Source organism: Haliotis asinina, chromosome 5 (assembly GCF_037392515.1).
Source record: "Haliotis asinina isolate JCU_RB_2024 chromosome 5, JCU_Hal_asi_v2, whole genome shotgun sequence".
In the NCBI taxonomy this organism is placed as follows: domain Eukaryota; kingdom Metazoa; phylum Mollusca; class Gastropoda; order Lepetellida; family Haliotidae; genus Haliotis; species Haliotis asinina.
The window spans coordinates 33,494,241-33,519,824 of NC_090284.1; the positions used below are offsets into that span (position 1 = coordinate 33,494,241).

At 38.9% G+C, this 25,584-nt stretch overlaps 1 protein-coding gene across 2 annotated transcripts in view; it reads right to left on the reverse strand.

The window, feature by feature from the left end:
• Positions 1–25,584, reverse strand: part of LOC137283765 (rab11 family-interacting protein 4-like) — a 189,211-nt gene that overhangs the window by 53,244 nt on the left and 110,383 nt on the right. For both annotated transcript variants that reach the window (XM_067815440.1, XM_067815441.1), the window contains 3 exons: positions 25,013–25,065; positions 666–747; positions 151–267 (listed from right to left, as the gene is read on the reverse strand). In XM_067815440.1, the coding sequence (XP_067671541.1) occupies positions 151–267; positions 666–747; positions 25,013–25,065 (252 nt within the window). The remainder of the gene's footprint in view (positions 1–150; positions 268–665; positions 748–25,012; positions 25,066–25,584) is intronic.

Here is a 25,584-nt window from a genome sequence, read left to right on the forward strand (position 1 = left end):
GAACTTCTCATCCCTAGTGATGACAATGGTTTGAGAGATTCCTGTTTTAATGCAGCAAACTTTTTCCAGATTGTTTACATGCTAAACCAGAGAAGTAAAAAATGCATGATTTGGGATAGGATAAGTTAGAAATGATAGAAATCACTTCACCTGTCCAGTTGTCTGCCTCTCACGCTCACTCTGCTGCGTAATTTTGTGTAATTCTGTCTGTAATTTCTGCTGCTCATCAGAGAGGGTGTCATATGCATCCTGCAGGTCCAATTTTTCCTGCATGAAATTACAAAATACAAAATGTTAACTTGCATGTTGAGAGCATAGCCTGAGGTCAGTGTAGTATTGGGTGATTAATGACTATCTACACAAGACTTCTACCTTACTATATTTATAGACATTTTGGTATTGGTAGGTATTGCAATCACATTTGTAGTAACAGAATAAGAAATATGATTTTAGATTAGATTTTCTGCCTGATATTTCTATTTAGCCATAAATACTAAAACTAAAACCATGTGGTGATGTCATTGGTATCAGTTCATTTAGACTAGTCTGTTGTCAAAACACAGTCACAGTGAAATTAATCTGGACGAATGTTCATGAAAATTCAACAGATGGATTGCAACAGAAACAGATTTATCATGAAAAACATAAACACTCAAAGTACTCACAGTTCTTACGTGGTGAATTTCTGTACGCAGTTGAAGTCGCTCCTGTGTCAACTTCTCATTATCTTGCTCCACCTTCTGTAGCCTATGGTCAAAAGCATAGACATCATAATCAGGTAATACAAGTCTGACATGGTTTAAAGAGTGATGAAAAGAAAAGCATCAGCCTAACATAATGCACCTGGAATTAAAGTCCAAAGAATATATTTCAACAGCCACTTACACAATACAACATTGCTCAAATACAGCATACAGGTATCAGCTACAACAACAAAAGGACATAGTCTTAAGATTAATAAAAGGTACATTTAAAATCAATTGTTGTTCAGTAAAGCCAGGCTGACACTGGATCACTGTCCTGTGTAACTTAGGAGCTGATTCTTAGAATGTGGCAATAAATATATTACATCCTTTATTTTAATCTTCTCAGACTGAAAAGTATAAAAGTGAAAAAACAAAACAAAAATGTTCCACATCACTGCAATATTCTGCACTAGCAGAGTATGTTTATCCCAGGACAAGGCTGGAAGATGGCCTTGCCTCCGAGAAGTGCAGATTCCTCAAGAACCATCTTGCATCCAGATGAAAGACACCCAAAATATTCTTAAGTGTGACAGTCATTTAATCAAATAAAAAATCTAACTTTCAAAGATTTGTCTGTGAAAAAGCAAAGCCTTTTATGCCAATTTCACCAACATTGAATGTAAATTGCCATCACCAAAAATACAGTTATCTTTTGTATTGAATTATAAATATCATGAATGTGTTACCACCACTTTGTCTGAGTAGTATTTATGGTGATGGTTCTATTACAGTCCCTTCTATGGTATGCTAAAGGTTAATTACGGTCCTACTAATTACATTTGTAATATGTTTAAAAACTTGTCCTGTCTCGCGTTCTGTGCTGTCTTGTATTCGGCAGCTGGGTGAGGACTGGCTGTGAGCTGGCTGTGGGCCTGCTGTGGCCTCTCTGGTGCTGCTTGCCTGTGCGCATCCCCATTGCTTCTGTGTCTAGGTGGTCTGGTGACTTCTGTTGGGTGTGCAGATTTGTCCTCAGAATGGCTGTGAAGCCTTTCTGTACCTATATGCTGTCATTCTCTTTCTTGGCTCCAGAACGAGGGTAGCTGTGTAGGGAGGTCGCATGGTTGATGTGGAGGTGGGCTGCTTTTCGGGGGCTGCCACACTGTTTCGACAGGTGTGTGTTTGGGCAGGATGTGCAGGGGGTGGGTAGCTTCAGTTGTGGTACTAGTACTTCGCTTGGCTGTCGGGCGTGGGGTGAGATGACATAGGTATGGTTTGGAAATATACAAATTAAAGTAATAATTTCCAAGTTTTCTTGCAAGGGATCAGTCAACAGCAATTATTTTTTAATAATACACCGATGAAAGCTTAAACAATTTTCTGTTATGCATTAGAGAGTGTGTGTGTGTGTTTGTGTTTATAATGCCTCAAAAAATCCACATAAATGAAGTAATATGATATAAGCAAAAAAGAGGTCTATTGGTAACCTGGGCTCAGAACTCTTAATTGCAACAGGTCTTCTGGAACAGAAAAAAAAAATCCAGTCCTACAGGATGTGAAATTAGATGCAAATTAATGATTTTCAAGTGGGGAGACATCGCTGATGCCCAGACAAGCTCAGAGGCACTGACCCCTAACATTTGCTGCGTGACTGTCACAGCCATCCTGACTGCCTGATAGTAGAGCGTTGGCCTTGGAATCCAGTAAGTGGAGATCGAGTTGGGCTAGCGTCAGAAACTTTTGCGAGTGAGGCCCCACACAGCTGGTATGTCACATGGTGACCAAGGTAAACAGTGTGATGTCCCCAGCTTAGTTATGTCGTGCTCAGCCGACATTCTCTTGGCAAGGCAAGCAAGATGACCATGACCAACACATCGTTACTAGGGCAAGCAAAATGGCAGCAGAGCTTACATGTTGAACTATTTGTTTTTCTACTTTAAGCATGCGTACCCGTACGCATAAGTATGGCACCATCAATAGCGATCTATTGTTTGGGGACAGTGACATTTTATTGAAAGTTCATTTCCATGAATCAAGACCTTTGTCCATGTACTTGTATGGGTACATGCCCTTCTTTAACACCAAAGACCAAGTCGCTGCATTGATGTATCGATTTGTGATAGCAAAGTTATCACTGGCCTTCACCCAACTATCAAGGGACGATAATCTCGAGCCATCAAAAAGGAGGTGTAAAGGCAATCAATGGGTGGTAGTCCTCTCTCGTCAAACTCGTCTGACCAACTGTCCCTGTACTTGTACGGGTACACGCATTTTTGGAGCAGCAGAGACCGAGTTGCTGCGTTGGTGATGGCGATGGTGTCGTTGACCTTGACCAAATGGTCGAGTAATGAGCGTTCGTTTCCCTGCCACATCGAACAGCCATCTTTCCGAATCCACAAGCTTTGTGCTCCTGTATTTTGAACGTGAAACTGCAATTTGCGACGGACAGTGTGTCGTGGTTGATCCGTTGGATGAGGGCTTCAAAGTCGGCATGGATGGCATAAGGCACAGGCATTTGATGTTTGTGATGGATGAATTTGAAGATGTTTTGATGTTCTCAAAGCATGTCGATTCGGATGGCCATCTCTCCCATGCCCTAGCAATCCTCCCATTGCAATTCCAGCAAGTCAGCTCGCGTGAAACCGTGCAGACATCATTCGCAGAAATTATTCTTTTCTTTGTGCATTGATTGGTCGTATAACAACCAGCTCAGATTTTTATCCACCGTGTAGTGATACTGGTTGTCTTTCTCAATCAGAAATATATTGATTCTGTGCACTTATCCTATGTAACTGAAGATGTTAATAGCCAAGGGGTTCTGTTTTTCCACTGGAGCGATTTGAGAGATAGGTGTGCGCATGTCTATGCCCGAAAAGTCGTGGCCGGATTTCTTATCAAGGGATAGCTGGATTGATCATGATGATGAATGCAAGGAGTCTATGATTGCTACTTGTAAATAATCATTACCTTTATTTTTATGCTTTTTTAGGCATTTTATCTTGGAAACATTTGGGTACCAGGAGGTACAATCTGCCTTTCAAAGGCACATGATTCGCTATGTCAAGATAAACTTTGTTGGTGGTATCTACCACTGATTTGACTGATTCTGTTTGAGTTATTGAGTTAGGACTTCCTGCTTGCCTTGGAAATAAGGCACGCCGGACTCGGTGCTGCCTTCCATTTGTGATTTTTCAAGCATCATTTTCATCAGTTGGTAGCTGATACTTTTCAAATGGCCCAACTCCTCATGAAGTTTTACTATCGATTAAGGGCTTGAGTTTATCGATATCGATATTAGAATTGACCACTGTTTTCCTGGTATGCCAGCACGAACCTTAACTCAACCGTCTTGGTGTCTCCAAACAAGCCGAGTAGTTGGGGTTTCCTCATTTGAGAATAACCCACCAATCCACCTTTTTTTCGCCATTGCTTTGAGTCAACCAATGGTCGTCATGATTCCTATATCAATGGGCGAAATATTTTTTTTTAAAAAAAACAAAACAATTCTTATATTCAAATAACACATGTCTAATAGGTTGACACATTCAAATGTGTAGTCAAATGTCTAATAGGTTGTTTTCTTAAATTTTTATTCTGAGGAGTCAGTTATGTTCGTTGATATCTCTTTTGGCAAGAAGATGACAAACCCTTTTCAAGTGGACATAATGTGCATGCGACAACTGTTGGTGGTGCACCTCCTGCCATATGTTTTGGTTTTTCCGAGAAGCATGTACTGACACTGAAATGGTGCCTGTCGTCCCACCTTTATAAACATGTAAATATATTTTATACACATATATAAATATTTCAGTCTAATTGCTTGGCGATGAATATAGTTGCAGCTAAACCGAGAGCAATGAAGATGAGCTCCCAATCAAGCTGGAAGGGGTGTAATACTGAGGGAGGGTGGGTTCGTCGCAGAGGGGGTCAAGCCGCTTGTCAGCAGGTAGTATTGCTGCATGGTGTTGTCGACGTCTTTGAGGGTTTCGCATTGGAGTCAGGTGTTCTTCCGATGCTTGTTTTTGCATCCGCAGCTTGCAGTTGCTCCATGGCCAAATTGTGACATTTCCATTCCACACGATCTCGGATTTAAAAAAAGAGGTAATTGTTTCTCCAAAGAGCCAAGGTATTGATTAATGTCCTGCAGACCATCGCTGCGATTGTAAGAGGCATCTTTTTTTTTTTTTTTAAACTTTTTTATTCACTTTCACTTGGATACAGATTTCACAGTATTATATATATTATATGAGTGGAATGAGACTTTGTTACAATTTCCACTAGGGCTTGGGGGTGGGAAGAGTACGGACATGTAAAAACTGGGACAGATGGAGAAACACTGAGGTGAAAGCTATTTTGTTTACACAGTCACAGAGCATTTTGGAGTAAACTCCATTTTCGCTCAAACAAATTCATCTCAGAACTGCTTCGAGCAATATATTTCTCGATATCATAAACATCATTTAGTAATTCTTTGAAATTTGGTTTTATACCCATAATATTCATGACAAAAATGTGGCACTTTGCCAGCATGATCATGTGATTGAGCAAATGATCATTACTAGCACAAACTAGTGTATCCTGAGCAGAGGGTATGACTGTTCTGTACAAGACATGGTTAACAAAATTGGTGAATTCTTTCCAGAATAATCTAATAGTTGGACATTCAATATACACATGATAAATATTCTCACTTTGGCCACATGATGTACATGTGTCGTTATCAACCAGTTTCATTTTAAACAACTCTCGTTTTGTATAGATAATTCTGTGTATAAACTTGTATTGAAAATCCAAAAGCTCTGTGTCTTTGATTGTTTGTCTGCATTGCGAAAATGTGGTCTTCCAGTCGATATGATGGTTTAGTTCTCTTTCCCATTTATCGCATACATTTGGTAAGTTGGATTTAGACACGAGACTATCATAAAATGATCTTGATCCATTAGGGAGTTTAATAAAATCATTCCAAGGTGAACATATCGATGTGTTTGTTGTGGGTGTGTGACCCACTGTTGGAATAACTTCTTTCCATATTTTTTTTAATGCTAAGGAGGACACAGCTTAGGTCAAGTACTGTGCCATTAATATCAAGTTTTCTCGTAAGTTCTGCAAATGAGAGTAACTCCTTGTCAATGAATATATCTTTGATATGAGTAATTTCTTGTTTGAACCAGTTTTTAATTATGAGACATGGATCGCGAAACCAAAGAGGTTGCATAAGGATTTCGTTAACTGCATATCCCTTTATATATTTGCACCAGGCATCAAGTACATCTTTCCAGTACGGATTTGTAATAGTGTAGTACTTAATAATATTGGCTCCTAACCGAAAGATGTGTTCTATTGGAAAACCGGCTAGTTTAAAGCTATTTGATTTTAAAACATATTTCTTTAAACATGAGAGTATTAAAGAATCAATAAAAGTTTTTACATCGACCATCCTGAGACCACCCTCCTCGTATGTTTGCAATTAAATTGATTCGTTTTACCTTGTCCCTCTTATCATTCCGTATGAAATTAAAAAATAGCATGTTCAAGTTTCTTATAAACTCGTCTGGTGGATTTGGGAGAGAAGAGAAGACATGAACAAGATTAGAGAGGGCCAAAGTTCTTATAACAGTTATTTTTCCAATCAGTGTTAAATTCCACTTTTTCCAACTCAGAATTCTTTTAATATTTTCAAGTCTCTTTTTTTGGTATTGATCGCATACAGGTTTTGTAGGTCTGCCTTTAGTTTTATTCCCAAAATGTCTAAATTATCACTATACCAGTATAGCTTAAACTCACGGGATAAAGTCGTCTTACTGCCGACCATTTCTCCAAGCCAAACTCTTTTATTTTTATTTTTAGACCAGACATATTGTTTTTAAGTTTTAAGTGTTTTCATTACTTCATTAAGAGATGTTTCCAAACCGTCCAAGTATAGTTCAGTATCATCAGCACACTGGCTAATAATATGCTCCGTTTTGTTTCGCTCCTTTTATTTTTTCCTTGTTTCTTATTATCCCTAATATTTCTGCAACAAGTAAGAATAAGTATGGGGAGATTGGATCACCTTGCCTATAGCCCCTTGCTTTTCAAAACAGTTGACAAATGTCCATTCTGTACAACACATGAAGAAACATTTGACATTAATATATTTACCTATTTCTGTATGAAATTATTGGAGACGGTGTCAAATGCTTTTTCGAAATCAGTAAGGATTAACAGACCTTTTTCATTTTGCAATTTAGTTTCGCACATAATGTCGTAGAGGAGTCAGATATTTTCCATTATGCATCTTCCAGGAATGAAACCTGTTTGGTTTTCGTTAATGAGGTAATCAAGTGTCTTTTTTATCCTGTTGGTGATGCAAGAGCTTATGATCTTATACAATACATTAAGGAGGGAGATAGGGCGCCAATTTTTCAAGAATCGTCCGTCTTTGCCTGGTTTAGGGATGCATGTAATCACTGCTCTGTTTATAGTCATTGTAAAACAGTTTGGTTTAAAAGTGTCTCTCACATACCGCAGCACCCAAATTTTAAGGTCCTTCCAAAAAACTTAAAGAATTCAACTGGGAAGCCATTGAGGCCTGGAATTTTATTGTTCTTCATCGATTTAACAACAAATGACAGTTCCTCAAGGCATATTTTGCTTTCTAATTCGTCTGGTCTCTGTTTAAGGAAGGGGTGTCAATAGTTTGGAATATAGCTTTATCGTCATCATCAATTGCATTTTTTGACTGATACAAATTTTCATAAAAATTCCTCTGTTCCTTTCTTATTACTTCTCCATCTGATATTTCATTACTACTATCTGTAATAAGAGAATTGATAAGTTTGTTAAGAGTAATTTCTATTCTGAGTGAGTGAGTGAGTGAGTGAGTGAGTGAGTTCAGTTTTACGCCGCTTTTAGCAATATTCCAGCAATATCACGGCGGGGGACACCAGAAAATGGGCTTCACACATTGCACCCATGTGGGGAATCGAACCCGGGTCTCCGGCGTGACAAGCGAACGCTTTAACCACTAGGCTACCCCACCGCCCTTCTATTCTCTAGATGACAAAAATAATTCGTAGGTTTCTCCCCTTCATCATACCATTGGATTGCATTGCGAAACTGTCTTCTTCTTTCATTTTTTATTCTCTTTTATTACTTGAAAGATTTGAGATAAGTGATTCATCAATATTTTGGAAATCATTTCTTATTTCATCTTCCAAACGACATATGTTCTCTTCCAGTTCTTTGTATTTTTCTTTTTTAAATATGATGAATATGAAATAGATTTCCCTCGAAGTTTCATTAAGAGTGTTTCCAAAAACAGTGGTTAAGAGTAAGTCAGAATCATCAGTGTCATTTACTTCCTCAACAGTATATTTAGGATCTGCATATTCATGCTTAGTCTCATTAGTCCAGTAACACTTGCAAAAGGGGTAGAACAAATTGCAATAAAAACAATTTCTGCTGGAACATGTCACTAAGTTGTGTACTTTCAACATATCAAAAGTATAGAAAAGTATCATGAACGATTTTGTTCGAAAAAGTTATTTTTTGTAATGCCAAAACGTGCACATTTGATACGAAAAATCAGATGGCCGGTGTTATTCGCTGTGTTGCCGTAGACTGCGTCACATAAACAAGATGGCGAACGAATGTACCGTCGCTGGCAGTCCAGCGCAATCTGGGTAATTATTTTCAAACATGTACAAGTTAACTGACATGACTGATGTCTGATATATTCATAGGTTGCATATATTAACCGTCAAGGCGGAGAACTATTGACGTAGTTGATACTGGACAATAGTTCACTTAGAGCTGTTGACCCCATTCAACGTTGCCAGTCGAAATGTCGAAACACACAAAAACAAGAAGTGAGACATAACTGGCATGGTATTACTTTTCTAATCGATAGAAAAGTAAAAACAATAACAACAACAACACCTGAACACTATAATATTTATCAAGACAACCAAAACACTTTTTGCAGATGTTACGATGACCTAAATGTGTGTGTCCTCTGTGGAGACCTGCTTGGAAATGGAAAACCTACATCAAAACTCAGTGAAAAAGGAAGCACAAGCATCAACAGAGCAAGTGCTCTGCGCGAAGAAAGCACACAAACAAGAGAAGGACAATATATACACCAGGAGTGCAGACGCAAACACATCAATAAATTCAGTATTGCTGCCTCTAATAAAAGAAAATTTACGGAAAATGAGGATCAAGACCAAGAAAATCAAACACGATCTTTAAGGTCGCAAGAAAAAGAGTTCAGCTTCCAAACAGATTGCTTGTTCTGTGGAGAGACTGTAAAAACAGATTGGAAGACTCACAGATCTAATGTGATTCCGGTTAGGACCGAAAAGCAGTTCCAGGAAACTATAAAAAATATTTGCTTGAAAAGAGGTGATGAATGGTCTACAAAAGTTCTTGCAAGAATTGAGTATGCTGGCGATTGTTTTGCAGTGGATGCCGTTTACCACAACTCATGCAGTGTGAATTTCAGGACAAACAGAAAGTTGCCTCAAGCTGTAGATAGTTATTCCCCAACACCTCGAAAGAAGCCACACCAGGGAAGACCGGAGGATCCTGTGAAACTTGCTGCATTCTTGCAAGTTGCTGACTACATTGAAGCAAATGATGATGAACAGGTTACAGTAACAAATCTAGTTTCAAAAATGGCTTCTTATTTGAACTCTAATGAAGAACCCTACAGTGTAAAATACATGAAACGAAAACTGTGTGAACATTTTGGTTATAAAATAATCATTGCTGAAGCAGATGGAAAACCAGATGTTGCAACCTTCCGACACAATGCTTCATCTATTCTGTATGATTTCTACAAGACCCCCCAAAAGTCAGATCCAGATGGAGAGAAGATGCGCCTGATTAGAGCAACTGCTGACCTCCTGAAATGTGACATAAAAGCCATAAGCGGAAACCATCCAACTTATCCTAGCATTGATGATATCAAGTCAACTGAAATTCAACTTGAATACTTGCCACAATCCCTTCGACTTCTGTTGACTCACCTATTTAATGGAAAAGGCTCTGAAGTTAAAGTTGCTTCCATTGGGCAAGCTGTCATGCAAGCAACTCGGCTGAGATCATTGGTACCACCACTTCAAATTGGACTTGGTGTCCAAATGCATCACCACTTTGCATCACGATTCTTGATAGACTTGCTTCATCAACATGGGTACTGCTCATCATATACAGCGGTTTGAAGCCAATGGAGCAGCAACAGAAAGTCCTGAAGTCTCACACCCCGAACTTGGATCATCCCTGCAATTCGTTGCCGATAACATCGACCACAACGTGCGCACTTTAGATGGTAATAACACATTCCATGGAATGGGCATAATTTCAACAGCCACACCAGGGAGAAACACCATCAAGCCAATCACAAGAGGCAATCCAAGCATAAAAGACATTGTAGCAGTTGGCCGAATTGGAATGCATTTCTACAAATCCGACTGGAATGGACTGGCATGTACAGTTTATGAAGAACTTTCATCTTGTAATCGTGAAGAGTCTTCTGACCCAACATCAGCTTTGGACATTCTCTGGAAGATTATGTGGCCACTTAAGTCTCCGAGAACCTCCTGGTCAGGTTATATGCAGTCAGTTCACAGAGGAGATCACGCTGGGATATCAACTGTCACCTTCTTGCCTATGATTGATATGAATCCTGGTGACATGTCATGCATATATTCCACACTGAAGTATGTTGGGGTTCAAGCAAGACAACAAAATGTAACACCTGTTATCACCTTTGATCAACCACTTTGGTGGAAGGCAACTACCATTGTATCAACTGCAACTGCAGATAAAGATCTCCAAGCATTTGTTCTAAGACTTGGATCCTTTCATACAGAAATGTCATTCCTGGGTTGTATTGGTCACCTTATGTTGGGTTCTGGACTTTGTGAGGTCTTGGAGACAGTGTATGCTCCTAATGCAGTTCCACACATGATGACAGGTAAAGCTGTTTCCCGAGCCATCAGAAGGCCACTTTCTTGTGGACACAGCTCTCAATGTACTCCTCTTAGGCCAGGCGTTTGAATATCCTTGGATTTGCAAGTGTGATGAACATATTGATTCAGAACGTACTCCTCAGAATAGATGGTGCAGCACAAAGGACGTGACCAACAACGATCTCAAACATGCAGTATATCTATTTGAACACCTTCTAGGAGGGCAATTATCAACTGAGGACATTTGTCAAGACATTGTCCTAAACAGAGTAAAGTCTAGACTGGATGAGTACAAGACACAGTTAAAAGATAGAAGAACATCAAAGTTATGGCTGCAATACATAGAGATGATAGACATTTTGTGAAGGTTCATAAAGGCTGAAAGAACTGGTAATTGGGATCTCCATCTTGAATCTCTCAGGGAAATGATTCCTTACTTTGCAGCTTCTGGACATTCTCTTTATGCCAAGTCGAGTCGTTTGTATCTCCAAAAGATGTTGGCTTTGGAAAATACTCATGAAGAAGTCTACAGAGATTTCAAGAGAGGACTCCATGTTGTTCGTCGTAGCAACCGTTTGTGGGCTGGCTTGCCAACAGACCTAGTAATAGAGCAGATGCTCATGCGTAGCATCAAAACTAATGGAGGTTTGGCATTGGAGAAATTCAACGTCTTACATGGGTCTCACTAATGAGCAACACAAGGATGCTACCCAGGCTCGAATGGACAAGGACAACAAAGACATTCTGACAGTGTTATCGTTCTTAGAAGAGAGGAATCCTTTCAGTGATGACACTAGTCTCCGCAATATTGCAACCGGAGAAATAGCTGACAAACCTGTAAATGTTGAGAATGCCAAATATGTTGGACAGAAGATACTTGACAAAATGACTGGAGTGTCCATTCAAGATTATGTCTTCAAAAAGAAAGACCAAGTTTGTACACTTCACTCTAAGGCATCTGTACAGTTTGAGGGGGATAAAGTACACGTTGATCCTAAACTTCTGTTCCAAAGAATTGTAACCAGTGCAAGGAACATGGGCGAAAATCTGGCATCAGTGCTGGAGTTTGAACTGTGCAACATTCCTCCTGCACTCTTTGAACCATCAGGTCTTCCTCTACCAGCCAACAAAGCTGCACTTGCTGACTCGTGGACTTTATTACAAAATCCTGATTGGCAACCTCCAATACACACGGTCCAGCGAGAATATGTTCTTGATGGTGGAGCTCTACTTCAACGTGTAGTTTGGCCTCGAGGATGCACTTACGACACCATCCTTCAGCTCTACATGGAATATGTCCGTAGCAGGTATGGAACGGCGACCATTGTGTTTGATGGATATGAAGCTGGACCAACAATAAAGGATATAGCTCACTTTAGACGGGGGGATGCTGGAGTAGAAGTTAAGTGTGAAAAGAACCTGTTACTCAATTCTAAAAAGGAAGACTTCCTGGCCAACCAATCTAACAAACAGAGGTTCATCAATCTCCTTGGTACAGCCTTACAGGAACAGGGATGTAGAGTGAAACACGCACGTAGTGATGCAGACCTAGAAATTGTCATGACAGCTGTGGAACTTGCAAAGGAACACACGACTGTTGTAATTGGTGAGGACACAGACCTGCTGGTACTTCTATGCTACCACGCTAGTTTATCAGAAGAGTCATCAGAAATCTACTATATGACAGAGGCAAAGAGTAACAGTAAAAAGAAAAGGAAAGTCTGGCAAATAAAGGAAACAAAGCGGAAGGTAGGAGAAGTCATCTGCAGTAACATCTTGTTCATCCACGCTTTTACAGGATGCGATACTACAAGTAGAGCGTTTGGAATTGGAAAATCGTCGGCGGTAAAAGAACTGGTCTCTGACATGTCCTTTCCCTGTCAACAGGCATCTGCATTCAGTGTGGCTACAGAGAGAGAAGATATCATAAAAGCTGGTGAAAGAGTTTTCGTGAAATTGTTCAATGATGACACAGACATAGGTCTGGACAAATTGCGCCATGTCCGCTTTTGTGAAAAAGTGGCAGCATATTCAACATTCGTCAAGCCGAAACAATTGCCTCCAACTGCAGCTGCAGCAAAATATCATTCAATGCGTGTCTACTATCAAGTTCAGGAGTGGATGGGACAGAGGTCGTCGGACATGTTGCCGGAGAACTGGAGATGGGAACTACGAAATGGTCATCTATATCCCATTCTCACAGATCAGCCACCAGCCCCCGAGCACCTGCTTAGAATTATCAGATGTAACTGTAAGACTGACTGCGGCTCAGCACGGTGCAGCTGTAAGAAACATGGTCTGGAATGCTCTCCAGGATGTGGTGAATGTAGGGGAGTCAGCTGCAGCAACTCAATGCATGTTGAAGATGACATCTAATATAATATTAGAGTCCCACGATGCATCCCTATTGGCTTCATATCATCATGTGAGGTTTGTTTAAAAACATTTAATTCCGTTCACTAACTACATCCTGTCTTATCAAAGTTTATGTGACGTGACTGTACCTTCTGCATTTTCTGACAATGTTATTATACTGATTTAAGTTCGGGTAATATTGTAAATACGGTAAATACTTACACACGTTTAGTTCATACTGTCTGGTGTTCAACATACACATAAAATGAAATGATGATTAGAAATCCCTTGGTAACAGACACATGGATCAACCTGCTGTTATATGTATCTATGAACTAGTGCGTTATACACAGAATTATGGTCTTGTTGCTTGTATTTATGTTAAATACGGTAAATTGGAAGTTTTATATTACAAGTGTGTGTGTGTGTATATATATATATATCACAAATAGGCTGTGCACTTAAATTTAATTTCAGTGATAAATGCCCTTTTTCGTGACAAATCTCTGTATAGTGTGCTCATTCAATCGTCTTGTGACGAACAAACATGCACGTGCGTTTTGGCGGGAAAAATGCAATTTTCGTTCATTATACAGTCCTATACTTTTTGTATCTTAAAATACACATTATATGGATTACAAAACAGAAGAGTCAGCTTTTATTGCAATTTGTTCTAGGTTGAGCTGTATAGCTGTATATGAGCTAGGATGACTGGACTACAGTGAGTAAATCGTTTATCAATGTTATATATTCCCCATGCCGTAATAATGATGTGCTGAACTTCCAATATCTACGTCCCTTGTCCTTGCTATTTTGTGTCGACAGAGATAGTGTTTCACTACCCACCCACGCTTGTGCAAAAAAGAGGGCATAAGAGTTTGATTACATACATTTTGTGAAACAATGGCAAAACACAAAAGGGCAAGGTATGATAGAGGCCCTTATTGGCCCACAACATGTCATGATTATCAAAATTTTACAACACGATAATTTTAGCATAAAAAGGGCTAAATTAATTGTTGAAGTTACCTCCAATTGCATTTTTATGTTTTTAGTGTTGTTAGTTTTCCTCTCTGACGACCTCAAAGTTAACATATTTTACAATATCTTCTAGAAACCTACATTTTCTGATTTTCAGAGTGATAGAAAAGTATGAGCAAAAGCGTGACCCATTCCAATTTTTCACCACATATGAAGAGAGTAAATTAGAATGCACACCTAAAAGATTGTGGTGGGTCACGCTTTTGCTCACATCAAAATCTTTAAAAAAGTACATTTTTTTCGGTTTATGAAATTGCCCCATACAACATCTCAAAAAATAAACATTGACATAAAATAACATCTTTAAAAACAATAATTCACATTTACAGGTCTGTGCCATGGTACATTATATTTTAAATGGTTTTGTGCTCTAAAATACACATATCAAACATCTTTGTTAAAATTTTCAATATCATAAGGCACTCTCAAGGCTGATTTATGAGAGGTAAACATTGGTTTTTGGTTGTTGGTCTCAGCTAGAAAAGTAACAAGATATCTGAAGATTTTCAAAATATGATCAAGCAGCATTGTAAAGGTGAGAATCTTTGTTATTATGTCAGAATTTGATCATAGTCTTTATGTCATCTATTTATCAGACACCTTTGAGTCACCTGTTACTGTCAAAATAACACTTTCATTTAACAGGATTGCCAAGTATAAACCTAGCATTTTCCAAGACCTTATGCACATTGATGTTTCCAATGACCTATTAGACTTCATTTAACCAAAATGACTACACTTAACTGTATGAAAAGAATTTTTTTAGCTAGAATAAGAACATTGTATCAAGGTCTAGCAGATGACGAACACAGACGTGAAGTCATACATATATATAGTTGTAAAGTGTAATATATAAGCTTAAATTCACATTGTGAGGCAAAGGAATATGTGGACTAATGGTTGCAATAGTGGACTGTTGATTTTTTTTGTTATCAGATATGCAGGTTCAAATCCATGTAACTTTTCTTTCTTTTTTTTCAAAGTTTGTTTATCCAGTCTACAATGTCTAACTAAACTGTTTCACATCAAATCCAAATACTGTAATTTTTTCTGCAGTTTGTACACTGTTGAAACCAGCTTTAATTAACATCATGTATATCTTTTATTAAGACACTGACCATTCACCTTTTTCAAGTCAGTCTAGTTGCCTTTGTTCCCAGTATTTTAAAATTCATAATTTATATGTTTTGATCTACATTAGGTTTATACACTATGGGAATACTGCAGTTCTTGACTGTGAATCAGAAACTGAGATTGATGATTGTGTGAATGAAGAGTAATAGTGGATGTTTTGTATCTTTAAAGTGGATAAGTTGTGAATAATTACTCTATGCAGTCTTCTGAATACTGACTTTAACACTTGCATGGTGTTAATATGAACCTGTGCTGACAATGAAATTGCACCCGAAATGGGCCCCTTTGTGGTCAAGATCTGTGATTTTTAGTGCAACATGATTGGTTATTGTATTAACATATGATGATTGAGATGTTAACTGTATATTTGCTAAAACTGGTTGTAAATGCTGACTTGTAACACTTACTAGTTAAAATGAAGCTATGCCCAAAATGTAGCATTACCCAAAACAGGCCCCTGTGATTCTTAGTACAACATGATTGGTTATCATGCATACATGTTGTAAAATTGACCCATGGATTACATCTGCAAAGAAGGCTGTGAATAATTTCTGAGTTTTGGGGACACAGTTGGCAAGTAATTGACTTAACAATGTTTCGCAACCCTAATTGGGCCCCTTGAGGTTAAAAACATTATGATTGACATTGACATGTTTTTCAGCATGACTACCTGTCGTGCAACTGTTGTAATTTGTATGTAAATAAAATGACATTTGTAAATAAGTCATTACGGCACAGTGATATTTCAGACTTCTTGTTACTTTTCATGGGAACATAAAACCCATTCTTGGCCCCTCTGCAGTGAAATTACACCTCAGATCATGTAAAATGTAGCATTTTTATGCAAAGCTAACATGTCTCTAAACAAATAACGTTTTCAGTCAATTCTGTTAGTGGGCCAAAAACCACCCTTATCATACCTTGTCCTTTATCCCACTTATGACATTCACATGCGTTCGAAATATTAGAGCAACATCAAGCAAGATTCGCATGCTGACGCGACTTACCCTGCGACCCGCTGTGCTCACAACGACACAAGTGTTATATACAGCAAACAGAACATGGCATGTAACACTAATGTTATCATAAACTTTTGTTCTCGAAAAATAATGTGTAAAAGAGTTCATCTGGGATAAATTCCAGCCATATCATGGAAGTACCATTGTCACTGCAATCGTAGTTAAGGAGTTAAACACAAAGTGTGGTTGTGATGGATAACTTCTCTATGTGTGAACAAACATTATGGCCAGGTAATATGTGACTAGTGACATCTATCATGGCTATCATAACACCTCAGCAGGTTAGCATACTATATTACATGTCATGCCTACAAACCGTAGCTCATTATATCAAGAAATCGTCATCAGTAACTTATTAGATATAATGTATACGTAATATATGTATGAGTGAGATAAATGTTTTTGATTTAAATTACTTACAGTTTGTGAGTGCATGGCCAGACACAAAAATAATCTGGGCTGTGAAAGTCAGACACGTATGGCAATACTGAACACTGAGCGCTGTGTACCGTGTGACCTGTTGTGCTCAGAACGACATGGCATGGAGTGCAACTTATTAACACTGAACACTTGTATTCTCAGAAAAAGAAGTAAGGAAGGCATTCAAATGAAATATGTAAAATAAAGACTGACATAAACATCTCAAAGGAACAATTGTACTTGCACTGATGGTATTGAAAACAATACCTTCAATATTCTTGAATATGTGAACATAGATCAACAAAAAGTAAAGGACCATGCAGCATCCTCAAAAATGTGAACAAAACTGTTTGAGGTGCTGACTATTGATTGTCGTATCTGACCCACAGGGATCCAGGTTTCCTGGGGTCTCATGTCTCAAGAACCACTTTGGTGGACACCATTTTCACCCGTGTCCAGACACCAGTGTCTTGGAGCAAGGAAGCAGCCTGTCTACTCAAAATGGCTCATTTCTTTTTCAGGTGGGTAGGAAGGTCAGTCTGTATACCTATCCCCGATTTGTTGAGAAGTTTCTTGGCACCGTAGACCGCCTCTCGGTTTCGCATATACAAAAAAGGAGGCAATAATGCTTGGCACAGCATTGGGGTAAAGAAGATATCAAAAGCTCTTTGCTCTGAGAATTTAAGTTTGTCCACCAGAAACTCTTGCAGTGTCCTCTCTGTGTTTTCCTGAGGTGATTCGGGGATACCGTAGAAAAGCAGGTTTGATCGTCTGTCGTGTATATCTTTCAATACATACTGTCACAAGAAGCGCATGCTTTTCCCGTTTATGGGTAAGCTCCTCTCGTACCTTTATTATCTCTGTATCATGATTTGCAAAATCAAATTCAAGTTCGGTTTCTTTGTTTTTCATTTCTTGAAAATCACTTCTGACCCCGTCAATCAAGTCTTGCAGTTCCTGTTTTGTTGAATTAAATAAGTCTGCAATTCTCTTTTCCAATGCTAGGATGTCATCAACACACCCGCTGGCCTTTGTACGTGTAACTTGTTGTGAATCAGCCATTTTTCAAGAAGGTTCAAACACTCAATAATATCAAATTATACTATGGAATTGTAAACTTATGTGTCCATATAAATTCTGACAGCATGTATCAGGTCTTTAAAGGGCATTTAGCATGTATCAGGCTTTTCATCACTTTAAAGCAAATGATTAGTGTTTGCTTCTAGAGGATTACCTGGATTTCATCCATGGGGTAGCAATAGCCCGTAAACACACGTTCAAGGCAAGACCATGCACAACCAGAAGTGTAACCATCTTCATATATGTATATCATATTTTTGTATTTCAATGTGTTTTCCTTAATGATGCCTTGCTTGACGAGCATCACTTTGGTGGCCATCCCCAGTCATAGGTCAAACTGGACTTGCAGGCTGAAATCAAGTTTAGGTGCCAATTGTTTGGTGATCATTTTGTTCAATTAAGCATAGCCACAGCGGTGATGCACGTCATTGACATTGGTTTTTCTGTCAGGGTTAGACATGGTGTGTTTATATAAAATGTTTTTGTTTTTATTTATACATCGTACGAGGATGTACTTCTAACTGATCTACAGGTAGTGCCGGTGCTGTTGCTAATGCTGTTCCTACTGGTTTGAATTTGTACAGCAATGCGGTCATGGCGGTAATGCATGCCGCTGCTACGGCGTATGTGATCCATTTGAGGGATTTTTATGCTGTCTGACCAGCCAGCCTTTGTGAGTACTTTTTGAGGATTCACTTTTGGATCCGTCATCGGTGGTTTTTGTTGTTCTGGGACAGGTTCCTCCAAAGGTAATTGTTGTTTTTTACTCCGTCATTTTGTATAGTAAGGTTTATATATTTTCTTTAAATCAACAATGTTTCGCCGCGATGATGGCCGCATTCAGAGGAACCAGCATCATCTTGTATCGATGAAACATGTCGCAGCTGAAGGTGCTCAAAGCATGGTTAATGAACGAATCTTTCTCGATGTCTCCCCACATGTACAAACGATGTTACAACAGAATGGGAAGGAAATATGACGCGACAATGAAGTAGATTTCCATCATAATCGATCCTATGGTTTTCTTCATTTCGTCAGGCTTCGTATCACGTGTGGAACTTGTCGATGTCCTCAGTGGGCATTTTTTTCAGAATTTTGCAGGGGAGGTCATGCCGAGGTATTGTTTGGCTTTGCAACCGACCGCCAGCGACACCAGTCTCTCCTGCTTGATGTCGTGTTTGTTCTCCATCATTTGTTCGAGCTGTTCATTGCACTCCATCTTATAATACAGCAAACAGCAAACTATTTTTAAATATAATAAAATAATATTACGCGAAACAGAGTCATTGGAAAGTCTGGTGGAATGCCACAAAAATTGCGAACATGTGAGCTAGGACATATATTTGCTTAAATTTGCTTGAATATTGCTTGAATGTTGCTTCAGCTAGTGAACATTATGTGCTACGGGTTCGTCCATTTTCAACAGGAATTTGGTGTGTTTCATTTCAGCAGGCTGTTTTTTCATGCGGTTGTGTTCTTGTTTCCTCAGAATCACATGGTTTTCTCTCAAGCATTCGTTGAACAAATCCCTCCCTGCGCTTGCAGTGAAACTGTGCATGTCAAGATCCGTCATCACCTTGTCTCTCTCACTGGTAACTTTTGGATCCCGTTACACTTATGGTAGGCTTGCATGCCTTCGTTGAACAGCTGGTGTTGCACAGCATGTCAGACTTGTTGGTGATGATCTTCCGTTGCCGCAGCATGTGATCGTATAAGATGGCTAATATGCCCAAATCTGAAGGGCAATTTTAGGTTCGTAAAACAGTCATATTCCAATGAAATATTGTCGATAGTGTAACGATCCTCTTCACTGCTCTCAGTCACAATCACCTGGCTATAACTGTTAAACATACTCCAGCCTGTGCCCCAGCATGGCTTTGTAAAACGGCATGTGATAGCAAATCAAAGTTGAGCTGAATGCTTTGGAGATGGCCATGTGTGTTTTTGGCTAGGTCAAAACTGTACCCCATGCTCAACGGAGTCAATGGACACCAGACTGGACAAATCCCTTGGTTCTTCCTGTTTTCCCATTTGTTTGCCGTTCTCCACAGGTCCACGTAACTGACCTACATGTCACTGTCAATGCTCAAAATTTAATTTCCACTAATGGTGATTGTTTTCTTGACAGTTGCATGACCCAGATTCCACTGTCACATTCCAGGCTGATCTGGATGGGCAGACAAGCAGTCCCTGGAATGATGACATCATTGGTTTCCAGCATTTGGTTCTCATCGATCATTCTCAGATTGCTGGGGATCATCACAGATTGAAGCACAGCTTTGACCACAAAGGCTTCTCTAAATCATCAGTAAGGATAGAATTTTGCGTCCACATTGCAACATCATTTTTTAAAAATATTAAATAAATATATGTTCAATAAATAAATAATCATGGCTGAAGGTGGCAATATAGATCCCCTGCTTGATAAGGGTGGTGTTCATGTACATGTACTGGAATGAACCCTTGCCCAGTTTTGAATTTTCTGTTCGAGAACTGAAAGGGCTAGTTGAAGCCTTAAGACATATATCTGGTGAACTCGAGAACAATATGGGGAAACTGAACAAAATCAACGAACATATCGCTTACAAGAAAACCGAGCAATTGGAAGATGACAACACGATTAGTATCGTGTTACATTGAGAACAGATTGCACAACTTGCAAGAGGAGAGACTGACCCGATTGAAAGCTGCTTCCTCAAATTGAGAAGTGCCTTGATTCTAGATGAACCTATACATGAAACCATTGATCAATTTCTAAACAAGGAAAGCACACTGACCGCCAGGATTAACACGTTCTAGGAACAAGTCATTACCATTGCCACCATTCTGATAGCTTTAGGGTTCATCATATCGACCAGGGTCCGAGGTCAACTTTCGAAATGGCGTATTGAAGAATGTCTGGATAGTGTTCGAGGGCATTCGGCAGATCAATGCTGACCACGACCCAATATGTTGGAATGCGTTTGCACCTGCACACCCAGCAGGGCCCAGACGGTCGTTTGAATATCTTCGGTAAGCCAGACAGTACCTGCGTGAGTGAACCGAGTCGAGTCGACCGGTAGTCAAAATACGAGTTTACAGTTGGTGCTTGAATTCGAAGACAAATCTAATTTCAAACAAGGGATACCAATCAATTTCACGCTTCATATTGAAAGAAGGCATCATCAACCCAAAATATTGAAATTATACCAGGAGTTCACCTCCACTGGCCTCGAAAACATCAAAATGATGTGTGCTCGATCTATATACAGAAAAACGGCAATGCTTACACTTGTCTCAAAGACTTCACAATTACCTTCAATAATACCCTGACTTACCCCTATCTTGTTATGGATGAGGATGGTGAGGTCAACAAGCTGAAAATAATAGGGTTCTACTGGATCAAAACAAGTAACATGTTGGTCACCCAACCAAAATATAAACTGATATGATTAGGAAGCAGGAAATCCCAGAAATGTGGATCTGTACATAGCAAAAGGCACCACTTTGGGGTCTGCCTCACATATATGCTATGTTTTGCAAACAGACATTAAGAAGTTTTCAAGTTGTGCTCTGGAAACAAAGCCCATCCCTCCGTTTTGAGACTAGATCTGAATCGTTTCCATGGAAACCCAGACAATGATATATCACAAAAACCTGTACATAGCAAAAGCCACCACATTTAGGTTCTGACTGATATATCTACCAAGTTTTGCCGAAAAACATTGAACGTTTTTTGAGTTATGATCCAGAAACGAAGCCCACCCCACCATTAGACTAAGACCAAAACTTTCCACGGAAAAACAAAAAAATTAAAAAAGTATTGCAGAAAAATACTGAACGTGTTTTCAGTTATGCTCCAGAAACGAAGCCCATTCGTCCATTTTGAGACCATGTCCTAAATGTTTCCATGGAAACCGAAAAAAGCAAAGGGCACCAATTTAGGTTCTGACTGATATATCTACCAAGTTTTGCTGAAAAATATAGAACGATTTTTGAGTTCTGCTCTGGAAACGAAGCCCATCCCAATTTGAGGTGATGTCCAAAACATTTCCATGGAAACAGAGAAAAAATATTGGACATAGAGAGTTGTTTGGAGTTGTCCACTTGTGTCAAACTTGTTTAGATGAGGGTCAAAGCTGACGTGTAGAAATAGCAATACAGAACTGGTAGGTGTCATGGGTGGTGATCAATAGGCTAATCACCCATGATTATGTTTAGATGAAGTTTTAATCGATTGCATGCAATGGTAGGTTAGCAATCGTCAAAGCAGGTAGGTGGGGTACACCGAAGTGTCCGGCCTTGTCAAACTGTTTATATATTTTAAAAAAATCTTTAATCCTCACATTGGCATGAGGGCTTGGCATCTTTGACGATATTTATGCTGTTTCAGGATTCTATGACTGCCATTTTGTAACCTCTGCGACCATTCTTGGGTGCTGTTGTAGTTGATATGTGAGTTCTGTTTCAGTTAAATACCTATGAAAGTGGATTCACTGTTGGACAAGATCAAGTCAAGGAAAAATGGCACACCTTACAGCAAGGGTATCAAAATAATTCAACAACTGATGAAAGACTGGTGTGTGCGTTCTTCCTATCTGCATAACCATGTGCTGTAGAAGGCTTGAGAACACTCTCATTGTTCAGGGTGTGTGTCAGAGTTCAGCGCATGTCAGGGTTCAGTGCACAGAGAATACAATAAACACTGCAGACAAGCTTGGGGGATGGGACAAAATTAAGCCTAATAAAGCCCTTAAGGGCACCTGATCCGGAAGTCCCACTGTAATACTACTGCTCCACACGAGCTGTCACCATGGTCACAGTTTGCTCCACATGAGCCTTGAGCCTCGCCAAGCAGCTATAAAAGTCCAGGATGGTGGGCAAAGTCGACAGTTCTGAAGCAGGCAATACGGTTGTGCTGGCGGTCAGAGCTATCTCACCGATGGGCAACATCCAAGACTCTTTACTCGGATTTGTATCTGTTTGCATATCTTTGTCTGCATTCCATATTTTGTGTAGTTGATTGGAACCCAAATAGTTGTTTCATGTCCTGTGCGATATTTTCCCATGCCTTGCGAACACCAAGCAATGCAAAAGTCTGGCTCGATATCTGTACAATCGGTTTAAAGGTCACATACAAACAAAAATTGTAACCTATTTACAATACAATCATCAATTATTCATGAAATATAATATAGATTGCTGTTTGTAAACAAACAAAAAAATAAAATTATATGTGTACAATCGCGATTCAAAAGTGCAATATTTTGTACTCTAGCTTAGATCCTCAAAACAAAGCCCTCGGGAGACAGAACTTAGTCATAGCGGGTGGTGTGCACTCATTGTATGTACAGAAAGATGATCTGTTTGATGGGCATTTTAGAACTATGGTGAGTAACAAGAAAGTAAGATTCTTTATGGATAACAACTTCTGTTATTGTACTTGATGCATCCTTTCAGTATGGTTTCATATACCGCTGTCAAACAAAATCATATACACTAGAAGAAGTTGTTATCCATAAAGAATGTATATAGAGATGTTGGGTTTTGTAAATACATGTTCTCTGAATTTGCGTTTGATCCAATCAAAAATCATCTCATTAGAGATGGTGAACAACTGCACGCCTGCAAACTTGAAAAGTTTGCACCAGTTTCCGTCAGATACAGTCATCCGAGAAAAATGGATGTAGTTTGTTTGCAACCCACAGACATAAAAACATATCGTGTGTACTAGTATCACACCTGCCTAATTACATAATGCTGCACGACTTGGGTGCACGACTCATAAATCAATTTATTTTGTTTATGGCGTATAGCCTGATAGGTGTTAAGTTCAAAATACGTGTTATGTTCAAATTGCATATGGTCAAAGACTGAAGCTGTGTATTGCATATTGTCGGTAGCAGACAGGTACGCAGACATATTGGTGTGAATAAATCAGACATTGAGCTTTCTCTGTGACAGAAGCTGCTTACCACAGCCTTATTGTAACAGGTAGACTATTTACTTGTTTGTGTACAAAACCAACATTTGACTACTGCTCACACCCTTATACTCCAGGCATGCATACTGTTTCAAGCTCCGCGAACCTATTCACTGCGCATGCGTTATGGGCACAGCACATCACAGCTGTTGAAATCACTTTTCCCCCCAGCGCTGGGGGAAATTTAGTGAATCGTTTGAACTCCGATTTCGCGGGCTTTTTTTTCATCGCATTTTTTTTCAACTTTATAGGTTGAATTGGCATTTTTGATGATTTGTTTCGGTAAGTGCATACGGAAACGTATCAGAATCTGTAAAGTTGTGTTTTACGTTGCACGTGACCTTTAAGTTTTTAATCCACATGTAATGAAATTTACCACCCTTCTTGACCAGGAATAAATGAATGTGTGGAAACATTGTGGATGCGGAGATAACTCGATATACAATGATCCTTCGTCTCAAAAGACACTGATAGCCAAATTGTTTTGTTCTACTATTTGGATGATTTGCAAAAGCAGTGTTGGTGTTTTTATTCTCACAAAGACTAAACAATCATCTTTACTTTAGGAGGAAGGTCTGGCAGCAATTTTTCATGACAACAGGTGCCGTGTCTATTTTTCATGTTGATGGCGTTTTTTCTCAAGGTAAGAGCCACTATGTAGTAGAGATACATTGACTACATCAATGTAAATACTGCTGACTTTGTTTAAGGACCATATCACCTAGGCTTTAACCCAATTGTATAATTTTGACTCTGTTGTCTTTATCGATGCATCAATGCTTTCTCTTAACATGTCATCTTTCAGGGTTAAAGGTGCTAGTCTCATGAAGGGGAAAGAAACTTTTACAGTTATCATACATGACAAAAGAGCACAATATTGAAGTGTAATGTGACTGAATATTATGATATTTAAGTACAAATGTAAATGACCTATTTAGCGAAGAATGATGACTTAATTAATTTCACTGATTCTCTGCACAAGTTACGTGTTAATCATAAAGAAAAATTATGAATGGTTGCACGTTAAAAGATAGAATGATGTAAGGATCAGGGGAGATTATTCAAGGACTGGTAAGATAAAGCACTAGGAAGAGTTATAACGTGTAAAGAAATTCTGTTGATTTTCTATACATTTCCATGGAAATAAGGCTACTATAATCCAAGGGGAAGGTTTACGTTTATGCACACTTTCGGATTTGTTGACATACATGTATTTCAAAGTGTTCCTTGCACCAAGTTATTCATTGTGACTGTAACATTTTCGGTGTCTTAGCTAGCACAAATATCATGTAATTCTGAAAATTAATATTTATCATAATACCATTCATTTTTTATGTCAAATGCTATACATAAAAAGCTGACCTTTGTGTGACATAATCCATCTGTGCATCAGACTTTTCTCTGTTTTGTCGAGCCTGCAAATTAAAAAAACAAAACTGCAAAAGTAGATCGTAGTTAGTTTGCATTTAATATGAAAATTCTTAAATGACTCTGTTCAAATGAGAAAGGTGATGTATTACAGTGAGAGCCACAAAGCTCTGCAGCTCCCCTGATACTTTCCTCAGTTCTCAGATGAGAACTGTGACAAAGCACATTTCCAAATGCAGTGGAACAGTTCAGGAACATGAAACAATAGTTATCACTATGAATAATTCACACAAAAACATCTCTATTGAATCCTACATTTCAGCTATGATTACATGATGAAATGCTGAGGGAAACAAATAAGGGAACACCATTTCATGGCAGTGTTACTTTATTTATTTCTTAGATTTTCCACACACTGCTATCCAAAGGTGGTGATGAAAACTGGAAATTATTAAAGGAATGCTTGGATTTTCTCTTAGTATCTCTTCATAGTTTTAATGGCTATAAGGGATTGGTCCTCATGTATTTGTCAGATGTTTTAATGCACTAATGTACAGAAAATAATG